This window comes from Pocillopora verrucosa, chromosome 6, assembly GCF_036669915.1.
Source record: "Pocillopora verrucosa isolate sample1 chromosome 6, ASM3666991v2, whole genome shotgun sequence".
Classification (NCBI taxonomy): Eukaryota; Metazoa; Cnidaria; class Anthozoa; order Scleractinia; family Pocilloporidae; genus Pocillopora; species Pocillopora verrucosa.
In genome coordinates, this window is record NC_089317.1 from 20343915 (window position 1) to 20360054 (window position 16140).

At 38.8% G+C, this 16140-nt stretch overlaps 1 protein-coding gene across 2 annotated transcripts; it reads right to left on the bottom strand.

Annotated features, from left to right (window-relative positions):
• Positions 1-721: 721 nt before the first annotated feature.
• On the bottom strand, positions 722-13239 carry LOC131792473 (zinc finger protein 235). Of its 2 annotated transcripts, none has more exons than XM_059109851.2 (2): positions 13134-13239; positions 722-3876 (listed from the first exon to the last, which is right to left on the bottom strand). In XM_059109851.2, the coding sequence occupies exon 2, from the start codon at positions 3848-3850 to the stop codon at positions 2741-2743; it is 1110 nt and encodes a 369-aa protein (XP_058965834.1). In that variant the 5' UTR covers positions 3851-3876; positions 13134-13239; the 3' UTR covers positions 722-2740. The 2 variants fall into 2 exon arrangements, with proteins under 2 accessions (XP_058965834.1, XP_066024806.1); XM_066168709.1 differs by lacking the exon at positions 13134-13239 and adding an exon at positions 8378-13119.
• Positions 13240-16140: the final 2901 nt, after the last annotated feature.

Below are 16140 nucleotides of genomic sequence, written 5' to 3' on the forward strand. Positions count from 1 at the left end.
GCTTGTAAGGTGGCGGAAAGTAGAGAAACCAGTTCAGAACAAAGAATAAGTGTAAAGACCACATTGCGATAAAAAAATTAATTTTGTTTACACATTAGCGTGGGTTGGTAAAAGATATATCATCAGAACATTTTACGACAACATTTGTAGTAGTTTTAGTTCTGATGAACATTCAAATTCAGTTCAGTTCTGGAGCGGTCCTATCACATTGCTTTCCTTAATCCAGGAGTACAAATGAGTACCGGCAAAAGACTTGGGTAATCTGAAAAAAATCAGGGGGTAACCCGCCTTGGACTAACATTGATAACTGGAGAAATTGCAACAATGTATATTCACCATGTGGTGCTGTGATGGAGATAAGCTCAGGTCTGTGTCAGGACACCTCGGCCATGCTGCGCATGCTACATCTCGCTTATAACATGCAGGCGTGGCGACAAAGTACAAATTTCAACTCTTACAGTTCGTTTTACTCTTTACACTCTAATACTGATCAGTATGCATGTTCTCCATACTGTCTTCTATGTGTAGGAGCTTAGCTTAGTTTATTCTCGTGACCATAATGTTTGACTCAGGGGTGATATTGTAAGGAGAAATTAGATGCTAATCACTCTTAGGGGTCAATCGTTTACTAGTAACAACATATGAACAAAATGTAACTTCTTACTTTTTATTCATTATTTTTAGTATTATTTGAATTGTATCTTTTGGAAAGAACATGGATATAGCTTGCCTCTCTAATATGTTATCTATTTTGATCTGAAAGAAGATTTTATTCTGGGTGAGTCCCATAACTTCAAGGAATTGTGTCATAGTTCGCTACATATTTATTTGGATTTGATCGTTATAAATTGCTTCAGCTGTGCCGCTGACGGTTTTTTGGCGCTTGATTAATTTACAGGCAGCGAAGCAGCGAAAAAAAAGCACACAAAACTGTCAGGCACGAGGGTTAGAAATGGCTGCTCTTCAGAGAATTCAGATTGCGCGAGGGGATATTACCGACTGGTTGTCCTTCGAACTTTGAAACAGAATGCAGCAATAAACCTGTCGTTCGAAGGATTCCAGTCGGTTACCACGACAACGAGGTGACACAACCCCTTTAAATTTCTGAGAAGTATTGAATTAAGGGCACGTACGTTACATTGAAAGGCAGATGGTATTTGCCCTACAATTGATTCCAACTAAGTTAGAGAAGCCCACTTCACTTTTGAAAAGAATGCTTTTAATTGCAATCACCTAGCAGCGATTTCTTTAGTTCAATCTCTCTTGCTCAAAGTGACGCTGTACTAGCCTCGACATGATATCGAGACTGGCGGTTACCACCTACACAAATCACCGAACTGTCATTTCTCCCACAAGCCCTCCTAGGTCACCCACTCTCGAGGGCTTCAGTGATAGTTATTATGCCGGGGAGTTGGCTGCCCAAGGAGAAATCTTACGGTGTACTTACAAATGTGGAGCAAAACACCAGAGAAAATTGTTAAAAATAAAACAGCCCTTTCAATGCATGTTCTGTTTAATAATTCACGAATATAAATTTATTTCGATGTAAGTGGCTCGATTATATAACATGTTATGCAACTAAGAGGCGAATTTCACTAGCGAAGAAACGAATGGAAAAACGTTTTGAATGATTACAAGAGCTGCATGGGCGGTAAATGAACGCAACGAATGCTTATGAATTCATAAAAGTGTAACTAATGTAGTATTTCAGTTGAGAATAATATTTATACATCTGTTTCTCAGATACGAATATCGTTTATAACATAGCACAAAGCTAATTAAATACGACTGATCTTTCTGTGATAGGATATTCTTAGATACAAAGCAGAAGTTTTAATGTTTTCGATAAACGAAAACTAGGCACTCTATTTTTATTGATAATCTGAATGCTTCTAAATAACCAACTCCCTCCATCATCTCCAAGGCAGACATGGTCACAAAGTTAGTCAAAATATTAGAGACAGCTGTGCTAGAAAACCCTAGCTTGTGGTAATCCTTTTCAACTCAGCTTACCAGAAAAAACACAATTCAACAACAAACGAGGGCGAAAGCTTAATAAGAACATTGAGAGGCCGGAATTTAACATATTTTCCTTAAAAGTAAACGACATAAACCAAACACACGCTATTTCAGTGAAGCCTTCTTGAAAAAAGCTCTCTGAGGAAGAACATGTAATTTTGAAGGGAAACGTTTCTCGAGAGAAAACAATTTCATCAATACTTTAAAGGGCCAGTTAAACTGACTTTTTTCAGCCTTGCTCTGAGCTTTGCTAGTATACAATTCCATATTTGTAATAATTTTCCATTTGGTCTTCCTCTGGTCATCCAAACCATTATTGTTTTGTAATCGCTGTGATCTGGTAAACATTAAATTTCTTTTCTTAAAAGCGCTTCGTATTGATACAAATGAACAAAGTTTTGTACGACTGTTGCTTAACATTTTGATCAAAGAACTTCGCAATACCATTCATTCCGCTTATTTATTTATTTTTTGATTGCTGTGATCTAGTGAATTTGTAATCCACGACATCCCTTTTTCCTAAAAAGCCTCGGGTTATGAGAAAAACAGACCCTTGACGACTGGCTTTCGAAGAATAAACAGAATATGCAAGGAATTTCACCAAATAGTTCTTTTCATTAGGACTGCTGTTGTCAAAATGTATCTTTTGATATAAGACCGACTTCTTCATGGTAATCTATGACTAAAAGAGTGCCTTTTATCTCTGAGTACAGTACCTTAACTAACAGTCACCCTTCAATTTTGGAACGAATCCCCCGTTTCTTCGTGCTCTCATGATTTTCTCAGTCTCGGGGTGAAACTCATGCAGATGCTTCATAAAGTCGGAATTTTCCGTAAACGTGCTACCACAGTCCTCGCAAACGAACAGTTTTGAGCGTCTTTCGCGGAAGCCGAACTTATGTACCACGCCGTGAACGCGTGTTAGATGCGCCTCGAGAGAACATCGTTGTGTGAAAGACTTGTCACATCGGCTACATTTAAATGGTTTTATCCCTGTATGTGTCCTTATATGGCGCTTCAAGTCAAAGGTATCATTGAAACCTTTCGTACAGAACTGGCAATGGTAACGCTTGTAGAACGAATGAGTTTTCATGTGGCGATTGAGAAGGCGTTGAAGAGTGAACGAACTATTGCAAATTTCGCATTTGTATTTCGTCTCCTCGCTTTCGCTGCCCTTCCTCGCCTGTTCCTTGTTTTGCAGATTTGTTAGACACTCTTGCTGCTGGTGAGAAGTTAAAAACGGATGACTGTGGATGAAGAAATGGCTGCCGTTAAACTGCGGAGCGGGTGATGGCTGTGGAATACTCGGACACAACGGGGAATCACGACGGCCTTCCGAAACATGCCGAAGGTTCAGCGATAGTTCTCGAAGCCCATCCAAGGATCCACGAACAGGTATTGACTCGGCTATGGACGGGACCCGATGCTCGTGGAAGTTCATGACGCCAAAACCGTTTGCTGTCAGTGGAAAATGATGTCTTTGATTCAAAGAAATGACAGAACGCTCGTGTTCTGTTGGGTGAGAATGATGCATCTTTGAAAAGCCGTTTCGTGGCACAGAGCTGATGAGTTTCGGGGGTGGAGGAAGATTTTGTAATTCATACCTCGAGGTTATACTACTCCACCAACAAATATCGTTACAGCCGCTTGAACGCTCCAGTTTCGCGTCTCTCTTTTCAACCGGTTGGACCGCAAATGAATCTCTTTCACCGTCAAACTTACAAACAGAAGTCGCCATTTCTTGCTCTATGTCCTTGCTCAATAAACTTTCCTTGTGGTGATCTTTGTCTTTTCCTTCCTCGTCAAGTATTTCGACTGTCTCCACCTCCATTTCCTCCGCCAAGGAAAGTTCTTCATCTAAAGTTGAAAAACGAACAAACAAAAAAACAAACACCTCACATGCTATATTCGTCGTTTGTGAAATTCCCTATAGTTCAGCGCCAGAGAAAACTGCGGGAGTTTTCAAACAATAAAGAAAATGGTTTTTAGAAGTTATGAATCATGAATAACACCACACGGCAGTTAGTTAATAGTTAAGCTTTCTAAATTACGTCAAGCGTGAAAAGAAATCCTCCGTTCGAGAGCACTGTTTCAATTTGACAAATTTTACTCCTACCCTGAAGTAACCTGGTTTATTAAAGAATCATTGGGTTGGGAAAATAACTCCAGAAGCTCACAAGATATAAACAAAGTGAGGACGAAAGAGGGCAATGAAAATGTGCTCTTAAAATATTCACGACACAGGCAAGACTTTAAGCAAATAAGAGCTTTTTTTTAGGGTGTTGTCCAAGGAAAGCATAAAAAAAAATATGTCAAAATCAAGAAAGCATACCAGTATTTGTAAATTGAACAAGCTGTCTATACAGGTTTAATAACCTCGCAGTTTAAATTAACTATACATATCTACGGGTAGCTTTTTCAACACCTTTGGTTTTTCAGATCTCGGGGCAATTTAATCGTGTTTTAAAATTAATAATCAGTCTTCGCATCTGCAAAGATTACATGTGGGAGAATTTTTTTAAAAAAATTGTACGAGTTTAGAAATTGTTTCTTTCTTCTCGCACTTTCTTAACACACAGAAAAACCTGCTAAAATGGGAAGGAACAAATATTTTTTCATTTCATTTCGATTTACAATCGAATAACAAGCTTTCCCACGTGTTCTGTTAATAAAGAAGACAATCCAGTCACCCGGAAAATAGGGAAACTGTCTAACGACTTTTCGTTTATTATTTTATCTAGTCAACCCGCTCGACACTTAACACTTTCGAATTTCTTGACACCAAAGCAAAAAATTAATTTCAAAACGGGTCGCGAGAACGAAACACAAATTTTCATCGAACGTAGACAAAAAAACTCTGCCAAAATCGTATCACGTTTCAACACCACGTTTTGGGAATATCACATTTTGCGGTTGGAAAGAAACGCGGTATCACGAGAGTTCTATCCCCATGTTCTGTCAAAATATAAAGTAGCTAATTTTCTCGATCCGTCTTGGTGTTGTTTCGTAAATTGCAATCAAATGTTATCTGATAAAAAGGTGCTTTTCGAAACAAGCCGTTTGAACACAAAAGGGCGGACTTCACTTCTGCGTCGAAACCACAGAAAACATTCGATACCCAGTTTTTTTACAAACAATATGGCTCTTCTTTAAAAGAACGCAAGCCAATTTTCATTCTTGACATAAAACCATAAAAGTCACTTTCTAGATGGTGTTCGGTACACACTAAGATTAAGTGCAATGTCGAGGGGAAAATTGCACGTTTGTGACAACAGGTTCTCAAAGAAGGGCTTTAGTTAGTTGAATAAGTACTGTGTTTAAAGTCAAGTTCAAGAACATTTATTCCCATATGCGTGAAACAGAAAATTCCAAGAAAAAATTTGTCCTTAAATCAAGTAACCGATCTTAAGTACACACGAAAATAAAATCGCGTCATCGACAGAAAGTTTTTTGAGGGAGCTTTCACAATGAAAGTTTATAGCAAGTTTTTCTCGATTTTCCGTAACGGATTTGAAAACGAAATTTACAACTTCTAGCTTCAGTTGCCGATGAAACTTATCCGCTGTAATAGAGATTGTAAATTAGACATTCGAGACTAGGCCGCCAAAGGTTTCGATCCAAGTGTTTATGGAAGGGAAACGAAATGGGACACTTTTAAAGTAGCGATAAAGCCCCACTGAAAAATCAGTCTGAATCAAACTTGTGAATTTTAAGAGTGAAGAAAAACTGTATCAGTTACATTTCGACAATTTATTGTAGAAAAATTACCTAAGAGAGAGCTTTATTCTTAAAAATGCTCACGTGTTTAATCTTCCAAAGATTTTGCATATATGCCGGGTACATCTTGCGAGAGTTCTCGGTGATACACATCTTAAATCTTCATTTGACTGTTCGTTCAAGAGATAAAATCCGATACTCGGAAGAAGATCTTTACACCTTTATCGATACTCAGAGACAAAGTGAAAAGGAAATATATATAATTACGTTTGAAACGAGAGTGAACAAAATGGTTTTATAATCTTAACGAGCAAGGCAAAGCGCGTGTGGGGTACTTAAAGACAAGTTGGTCAGGTAAACAAACAACCGGTGAAATTTTATGAAATGTCGAGTTTTCTCACATCAAAGACAAAGCGTTTTATTTTATAGAGTGCGCAAGTTTTGTCGACACAATAAATCCATAAAATCATATTGTAGTCTTGCTGTTTTATCTCGATTGACAAAGGCAATGATTACGTTTCGAAGTGACAACACAGGAAGGAAAAAAGGAAATCTTTCCGCTCTCGAACAGTAATTTTCTAAACTTGCATTTTGTTGAACAAACTTGGAAGTGGTGGCTTGGGCGTTTTCAGTTCGCTGTCTTCTTATTTCAGTCAATTAAAGCTAGCTCGAGTCACTCTAATTTCATTAATTTGGACACCTCGCAGAAAGGGGAAATTTATTGAATTAAAAGCCATGCTATGTTCTCAATCACAAAGTGGTTTATTAACTGAAACCCATCACCTACTAGGAACCTTAACAAACACCGTGGTGAAAATTAAAATTCTATTAACAGAGAGCCTCAAAATAGACAAGGTAAACTGACGCGCCAAAAAACCTGCTCTTGCCATCCGCGTGAAAATTCTGGGGGGTTACCGATGTGTTCCTACGAAACTGAAAGTCGCCCAATGTACCTTCGTATCGCAGCTGTGAGGCCGCCCAGGCGCGTGCGTTAATCACCGATGTTCTCAAAGCTAAGCTGGCCGGCCACGTTCAAGTGTGTTTCCTCTCAAGAAAAGCTTTGATCGAAATGTATTTACGCAGAGGGGTTAAGTAGTGTTTCTGTCAAGTTCGCGGCCAAAAGAGTACGAATTAGAAATGGGAACATCTGCCCCGTTCTCGCACGGCAAATGTGCTTTTAAAATGCTTGTCTGACGGGCTATATGATCACGTTTTAAGATGTCGGTTCTTTTGCGCCTAAAAATGCTCGTGTTAAGTGTTTAAGGCCTTGTCTTACACCGACTCGAACCACTGCAAAGCTGCTTAGAAAGGCGTGGAAATGTAGGAGCACAAACAAAAAAGTGCCGACCGGCCGAGTTTTTGTTTTCGAAATAATACGTCTAAACAGGGTAAAATTGACAAGTGGAGAATCGGTTTACACGTCATTTGCAAAAACCACGAGAAATGGACAGCATCTGAAAGATCTCGCATTTTAAGTGATGGGAATTTACATAAATTTAAATTAAACATAATTGTTACGACCGGATCGATTTATTTCCAGCGCTTAATTTTCGTGAACGATTCTGGCGAGGGCGAGAGAAATTCACGCAAACGGGCATCGAATCAAGCCGGGGGAAATCTTGCATTTGAAAAGCGCCCGACAAAATAATTTTGCTTAACGGATAGCCACGCGCTGCTTTCTAAACGCTACACAAAATCTTTATTGTATGTCAATTGATGTATCCATTAGTTCCTTTGTGAAATGGCGTTTATCACTACACAGTGTAAAATTTGAATATGAATGAATCAATGATCTGCATTGTTGAATTCTTTTTTCCTGATTATCTCTGCAACGAGACCATAACACTTATCTTCAATTCGGGCTGCTGTTTAGCAAGCTAAGCGGCAGAAATCAATTCGGCGCCTCGCGCGGCTGTCATTTGCTTTGTATCTCAGCGCCCAGTGTACACAATGTAATCAGTGAAAGCTTTCGAATTACTTTTCGTGACTAGGCAGCGTGTGTTTTTACGTGCTCACAGACGTCCAAACATTACCGTGTAATAGGTTGTGGGCAAAACACGGCCCCTATCGAATGTCCGTTGCATTTAACCTCAATTGTAAGCCTCGAGAGAAAAACGGAATGCATTACGCGCGTTCAAAACTAAAGTTCCGCGACGAACTCAACCTCACAAAAAATCAAATCTAAGTCGCCAAAATACCCACTTTTTCCCCGCGATCATAAAAAGCTCTTAAACGGAAACCAATTGCCAAAGCCGTGATTTCTGATGATAAGCATCGGTTTACTATTTGTAGTAACATATCACCATTGTTCCTAAAGTTGCTTTCAGGGCACCCCGCAAGCAAAATACTTCGGGCCTTTAAAAAGTCCCTTCTCGACGGAAACGCAACAATTTGTGGCTGTAGACGTAGATTTGAGAAGGCGACATTTCTGTTAGAGTAAAATAAAAAGGGCTGTTCCGTTATAGCACCGTTCGACCAGCAACATCTGCGCCCGTAATTTTGTGACACTTTATAACGGTGAACATGGCACAGGAAATGTTAGGAAGAAACTACGAACAAAATCGTTTGTCAAAGGGTCAAGTAGAATAAGGAATGAACAATATTTCAGGCTTAAGAGAAGCTGTAATCTTGTCCGTCTTACCTGTGTTGGTATCCTCACTCCTAACGGCTTCCACGGGTTCTACAGCCTCGCCGTCTTCGGCGCGTCGAGGTTTCTTTTTCTTCACCAAAAATGATTTTGGCATTTTAAAAGCTGCGCTGGCCCCACGTATAATCAGCCTCTGTAAACCACGGAAACCACTTCTTTCAAGCTAAGACAAAACTTCTCTTGATTTACCAGGCAGCAAACACAGACACAAAACGTTTAACGGGCAGTGAAAAACGCGCGATTGATTGAGAACGGTTTCGTCGAATCCGTTTAACCGCATCCACGCTTAGCGAACCTGCTAGCCTGCCTGCCCGTCCGTCGTTGGCCTAAGACCGTTACGTTGTTTGCAAGCTTATTCTTCTCTCCCCGAAGCGCGGGTGTGATCATCTGATATATTGTTACGCACCAAACAATGTTAATTAATTTATAATGTACAGCACCTATCAATCATCCACCGAGCCAACGTTGAGTCAGAAACACAGTTTAACAATGGAAAAATCAAAAAACAACAAACATTAACAAAGGCTGGAATCACGTTTAATTTACGTGGAACCCCCCAATTAAAATTTCCCATCGGGGCAGTGACTCTCGCAGCGTCAAATATATGTCAAAACTACGGCCAAATTGCTCGTATTTCTAAGAGAAATTTACCCGGCTATCCCACGGCAAAATGTTTTTCGCCACTTTCCGTATTTTGCTGATTGCGTTTGCCAGTGAGGAGGAGCTTGAATGCAAAAGCCAATTATTTCGGTTAGCAAACAAAACGTAGTACTATTTTTTCAGATAATGGAATTGTAATTCGCAAACGACAGAAAATGCTGTTAAAGCTTTTGTTCCGAGGAACCTAGGTGTCCATCGAATCATTATAATTATATCTTGGATGAAAAATGGTCTCACACTTTTCCCTTTCATGACCTGAAATGGAGAATCTTTCTTACGTTGAGTAAACGCCAACATATCACACGAAAGAGAGAGGAAAAAAGGAAATTTGACATGGCAGTCGGGTTTCGTTTACTGTTTGTCTTATGTGTTTGCAAGGTTTAATTTTTAAAAGGGAGCATGAATGGTGTTTTTAATTCGTGTAAGGCGATTGTCCGTCCGAATCAATACGCTTTCAATCGAGAGGAAAATGCGCTGCTAAAAAGCGATTTATTTTCGTTAATACCCTTGTGCCTTTAATATCCTGCGCCTTCATAGTAACGGATAGTAGCTTTTAACAATGCTAACGTAACGGGTGATAGCTATTGGGTTTATTTCTTGTGAACCAACTTCATTAAAATGTAAGCGAGAACAAGATGGGTTTATGCAAATCGTCTCTCAGGGCCTCCTGTAGTTCGAAATAGTCAGCAGATAACATGATAAAGCAGAAACCACGCTTGGCAAATTCATTTCACTGGCCGCGAAGTTAATTTAATTTCACCTAAACATATTACACGATTAAAAAATGATTATTAGTACGGTGTACAGCGAATTACACGTTTGTTGAAGATGATTGACTTTCACGCTTTATGTGAGAATGAATTACTGTGTGGTTTTATGTTGAGAAAAATATTCACAATGACGGAGAACAAGCGAGGCAGTTGTTCATTAGACTTCGTGTCAAAAAATTGACACCCAAATTTTGAATTTTTTAATTTTCTAAATACCAAAAAAACAATTCAGTTTTCCATTGTGGAGCGTTTTAAATTATAAACATTACTTTGTTACTTGAGTCGTGTCATTTTTCCTCTTGCAAAATATTTCTAAACTGTTTTTGAAGAAATAAAAAGGTGTTCTGCTTTTGCGAATGAAAGGAAGTAATTCAAGCTGGCAAATTCTTATTAAGGAAAGCGTGTAACTATGCCACGGGTTGAATGGAAAGCGATACGACAGAAGCCTCCCGTCGAGTGGAAAAACCACACGTCTAGAAACAAAGAACGGCGAGAAAACAATCTAAACAACAAAATATAGCATGCTCATTTTGATTTTAACACTCGTCAGGGAATCCAGTATAATTTAAGAACTTAATGCTTTTCCATTCTTCCCGTATTCGCTCCCTGCGGAGTTTGTTATCAAATTCGAAGATCGACTAAAAGCTTCCTAAGTGAATGTTTTTCTTCCAAGCAACCGGTTCGACCGTTTTATAACAAACAAAACCTTTGGTTTTGAACAAGCACCAGCATTAATTTTAGAAACATAGAATGTTACCCGATGAAAAATTCAATAGCTTAATTTCTCGGGGCGTGGTGTAGAATTTGGAGCAGGCCAAATATTTATGTTTTGCCGAAAACACTAAGGGCTCCTTCTCGCTCGCAAAATTTTATCGACGACAAATTATTTAGTCTCCACTATCTCATTAAGCATTTCGCCTCCAGCTGCAGCGAATACATCTCAAAGCGTCTTTTAATTTTGCGGCGAGGTTTATTAAAAATTGTTATACGTTGCTCGTCAAAATTACCTTGGCACACTTTGAGAATACGAAGATACTATTCAATTTTAATGCTCTCTGAGAACAATGCGAAATATTTTTTCTCATCCTCAACAGGACTTGTCAAAGAGCAAACCAAATAGATTCAAAACGAAGGGAAAACATACGATTCAACGTTATGATACAAATGCGTTAAGCACCACGAGAAAAATCCACATGGATAATAAACACAATTTCCCTAAGCGAAACTGCAGCCATAACAATGCAAAACTAATCAGAAGCTATATTAGCTATTTAATATACCCTGCATATTGTAACAAGGACCGCCGACAAGCGAAATAACTTCACATGTTAACAGAGGAATGAGTTAATAAAACAAATTGAAAATCGGAGGGGAAATTCGCGCGCGCGATGGTAGCACAATTATTTTTTTGTTTTGTTCCTGCGCCCTCCATCATTCACACGGAATGTAAATAGAAGAGCCAATAATACTATGATAGTTGATACAGGTTTCCTTTTAACTAAACCAGGATGTCTATTCGCTTGCGCTGAAGATGTGAGCAGATGGCAGATGTAAACATTAGCTACTTAAACCGCGGAAAGCAGCTCGATATAATAGTCGATTCTATCGGCGTAAACAATCTTATTGAAGGTTTGTTTACAACCTATTGGCGCGATCGCGGCATCCTCGCGTGAACGCGAGCGAACCGTTGACAATTCAACGAAAGAGCATGTCAGACTTTTTCGATAACCGATGTTTTGATATTCCGCCGACTTGTCAACGGCGAAAAGCTCATGTTCTACAATACGCACGCAATGGATAATCAAGAATCGAAATTTCCATAAAAATTCCCTTCTTTATTTGACAACTTGGCACAGAGTCCGTTTCAACCTTTTACGAAATTTTTCAATTTTCCCTTTCGAAGGCACGAACGTGCTCTGCCAAAGGCCTTGAACTTAGCGTGCATTTTGCAGCCGACGTAACTCGAGAATCCGCCTAAACCGGACAAAAATACTCGACATTGCTAAATGGAAGACTTTCAAGTGGCTTTTTTTTTTTACTGAACACACCTCACGAAAGAAATATGCCGAGAGCCTTTCACTTTGATGACAATTACGAACCCATCAGACCTGTCCTTCAACCCCTTTATACGACCTTTGCCTTTCTTCCTTGGACGAAGCCTATTTTTTTATTAACGGTTCGATGCTTTTGAATGTGTTAATGTTAATCCTTTGTTCATAATCTTGTTTGAGGTCAAGATGTGGAAATTCCAACTCGATAAGGGATCTCTTGGAACGAGCTAGACATCTGAAAGCTATTTACAACTTGAAAGAAAAACAAAAGTACAACATTAAGTTTTTCAATCGAAAATGCGATGGACGATTTCAATAATTAATGCTATGCACAAATTTTCACCCACAGAAAGACGGCTCCCCAGATGTATGATAACTTGATCGTTTAGTTAGAGCAGCAGTTCTCGCAGTGTTAGAACGGCTTTCGATGTTGACTGGCTGAAAATTCGAAAGGGTATCGAAGAAATATCTCAAAATACGCCACTTTTATTCTTACTGTTGAGTAGTGTAACAAACTCATATTTAATGGTCTGCCAATCGTTATAAATCCCTCTTACATTTCGTCTCTAAACTGTACAGGCTAATTATTAAGAGGGACAAAGAAAAATACCGTATTTATTTTACAACGACCGATCAAAGCCATCAGCAATTTGAAGTTTCCAAAATAAAATTAAAAAGTTCATGAGGGAAGATAATTCTTCCAAAAACATTTCGAATAATATTCAAAAATCGCACTAATATTGATGAGAAATAAAATACGGTAATTTTCCACATAAGCATGACAAGAATTTCGACAAGGTTTTTAAATAAAAATTTGGAAATCGTGTTTTTTTATGTGCGAGCATTGCTCGAAGGAGAAATTTCATCCAAAATTTTCCTTTTCAATCGATGTGCTCCACGCAAACGCCTTTTTGTTTGAATGAATCTTGTGTTTGTAGTTTCAGGAAATCATCAGGCTCCAAGTTGAAAACACATTTCACAAAGAATACAAAGAATAGTGTTTTTTACAGAGACACTTTAGAACAGGAAAAAGAAAATTCTAATTCCTTCTCGAAACTGGTATTCGATTTCAACCACAAGAAGGATATTAACTAAAACGTGTTCTTCTTACGGCTAAATTTCAATAATCTGCTTTCCTTAATTATCAGAAAGACTGATCTGTATTAGTCCTTTTAAACGCAATGCGTAAAGAAAAACACACAAATCGAAACTGAAAATAAGGGGCCTCCTAAATAAAAACAAAGATATATAGTAAACCTGAATTCATACCGATGCGAAAAGCTGCTCTCTGAAATTATTTTTTCTCTGAATTTGTCGACGCATTAGGGATCTTTCTGTCTCCAGTTTGACGAAACGCCGTTTCGTCAAATTTGGCGAGTTTCCGAATGATAATAAGCTTGTCTTTTTTACACATCGTTGACAACAAACCGGAATATTTTAATCAGGAACAAATTTATTGCCTAGTTTTTCTTCATATTAACAAATTTCGATTAAATGCAGTTTTATACTACGGAAGGGGAAATGAGGTTTCAGTATTAAAGGAAACTAGAATTTAAGAGCAATATAGAGAACGTCAAAAGATACGCACAGATTGCATGGTAATTTTTTCAGTTTTCAGGAAGAAACTTGAGAAGTTAAAGCGATAACGTTAGGCCATTTTCCTTCACAATACGCCCCCTTGGCGCAGAGATACGATATTTAAACACTAGTGCGGAAAGTCTAACAGAGAGATACGGGTATTTATTTTTTTTGACGAGTAGATAAGTAAATGATTTCTTCGTCGGCTGACAAAAAAAAAACAAAAACAAAAAACGAACATCTGAAAACGGTGCTTTTTTTGCGCCCGACTTTGTATGTAAAATTCGTAACGGTGACAGAGGTAAATAATGGTGAATAAAGACAGTTATAAATGTTGCCAGAAGAAAAGAAAAGCCGATAAAAATATTGCGTGATCAAGACTGCTGAAAACCACAGAAACCCAAGCAGAGCTATTAACACATAGCGGAACATTCGTCGCGACATTAAGACGTGATCTTGGCTTTTTTTCCCTCATGAGACAAGGGGAAGTTGAATGGAATTTAAGAACACGACAAGAAGTGAAATGAACAAAGAAGTTTGTTTACCTCATCCAGGGGTGAAAATTGCCGCAGGCGGGACTTGTTGGCGACAGCCAGCAACAATGACTGAAGCCCCCACGAATACCTGCTGCTTCATCTCGAAAAGATCATTTCTTGTCATAAGATGATTCTGAAAAGGTGGCCACGTTTTATCCACTATATTATGACCTAGATCATGGTTAAAGCTGACAAAAAGTCTTTGACATAACAGAAGAGCACTCGAAAAATATAGAAAAAAAAACCATTAGCAAGTGTTGATCGCTGAATTATCGCAAGGATGGAAGTGGACTGCCCTTGTGGCTGATAAACTTGGAAAAGCAGCGAAGGTCGAAAATGTGTAGTATGTTTTATCTGTTAGTTGTCTGGTGACCTTGAAATTTTACATTCATGAATGGCTTCTTGTCAAAACATATCTGCTCTCAGCTTCTGGGTGTTTTAGACTATTAATAAAGATGTTAAGCTGTAGTCTTGACAGATGGTTTTCTCGTCGTCAACTGCTGCAAATGAACATTCATTGTCTCCCAAAAAATTCATCAACTTAATAATGCCTTTGTAATGAGAATCGTGCCCCAGGAAGTAAGCAGGGGGTAATTTAGTGTCGTGTCAGTCCTCTCAAACTGTAAAGCTCTTGGATTTTACAGATTTCAGTGAAGCTTTCTCTTACAGGTAGAGAGCGCTGTTAATCCAAAGTGTAAGAGTGCAGAACTTTCATGATCTTCTCAGTGTTAATATGCTGTTGCACGAAAAAAAAAAAAAAAAAGAGAAAAATTTCTAGGTGCCTAGCAACCATTGCGGTTATTTATTACCTGGGTTGGGGAGGAGGATCGGAGAACTGTGGTTGTGTCGCAATGAAATTTGCCTGATTTCCCCCCCCCCATCCCCCCATCCCTCCCCCCGAAGGCTCTGAAGTATTTTAATGATTAATTCCCCTCATTAACAGTCAATTTTCCATAGTCTCTACCTTTATATTCTGTTGGCGACGACGCACCCCCTCTCTGTTGCCCCTGAAAATCATGTAATCCCCCAAAATCCTTCTTTCCAACCCCTTCCGGCTCCAAGGCAATGAATAATAACTGGTTACTCAGACTGACGTTCTCCTCTCAGTCGCGCCATAAAAAGTCGGAGATTTGCCATCAACCACCAAGTTTTCTCGAGGCGACTGCTGACACTGGGAATTCGACATACCTTCCCCTTTTTATTATGAACAACATGTTTCTTTAAGCATTCTCATTTTTGTTAATGACTTTATGAATCATTATATTAATTTTTTAATAGGAATTTCAACTACTTCTTCAATAATTGTATTATTGAACATAGCATTTGGAGGCTTCGCCCATTTGCAAGTTTCCCCCATACTAGTTCGCCCCTAACTCAACTAGTTCGCCCCACCAAATATAGCAAGTCCGTCCTCTCTTTAATCTGTTCGTCCTCAAGTCTTTCGGCTCGTTTCCTTGTGGCAGTGCGTTTATCTTTTTTGACGAAATCGAAATTTATTTTCATCTTAAACAAATTTATTTCGAAACCATAAAAAAGCTCGATTAAGTTAAGATTTGATGTTGCCATGCGACTGTTCATTAAATTGATCAGAGGTGACGGAAAAGTGTGCTTAGAACAAAAAAAGTTGTAAGAGGGGCAACTAGGTGTGTCACTGGTATTCTCACCACATTTTGACGTCATCTGTGATCTATTACTGAACAAACGCAGGGCATCTTGGGATCTATTTATTTCATGTTAAAAAAAAAGTGAGATGTTGCTTACTGATACGTCATCTATGCGTCTTTTCCCCAAATAGGTCATCAATGGGAACCAATCCGGCAAAAGGCGTGTGTAATTCAGCTCATCATATTCCTAGCTGTATCAAATCACACGCAACTGCTTTGAACTTGGATTGATTTCAACTTATCTAAAAATGTCTTCAGTTGAGCAGGACTTGAAGAACCTTCATGTGTTATTTTTAGGAAAGACGATTTGCGTACAGGGGAAAAGCAACTTTTTATTGACCCATCTCAATTCCATCATGACAAGCTCGTTGGATTGTAGATTCTTTTCTGGTCCACCGCTGTAGCCTTCGTCCGACAAGTATGACTTCCGGTCAGGAAACCGGAAAGAACGAGGTGAGTAAAGACGCCGACTATGCCTGGACAGCTGATGGAGGTGCT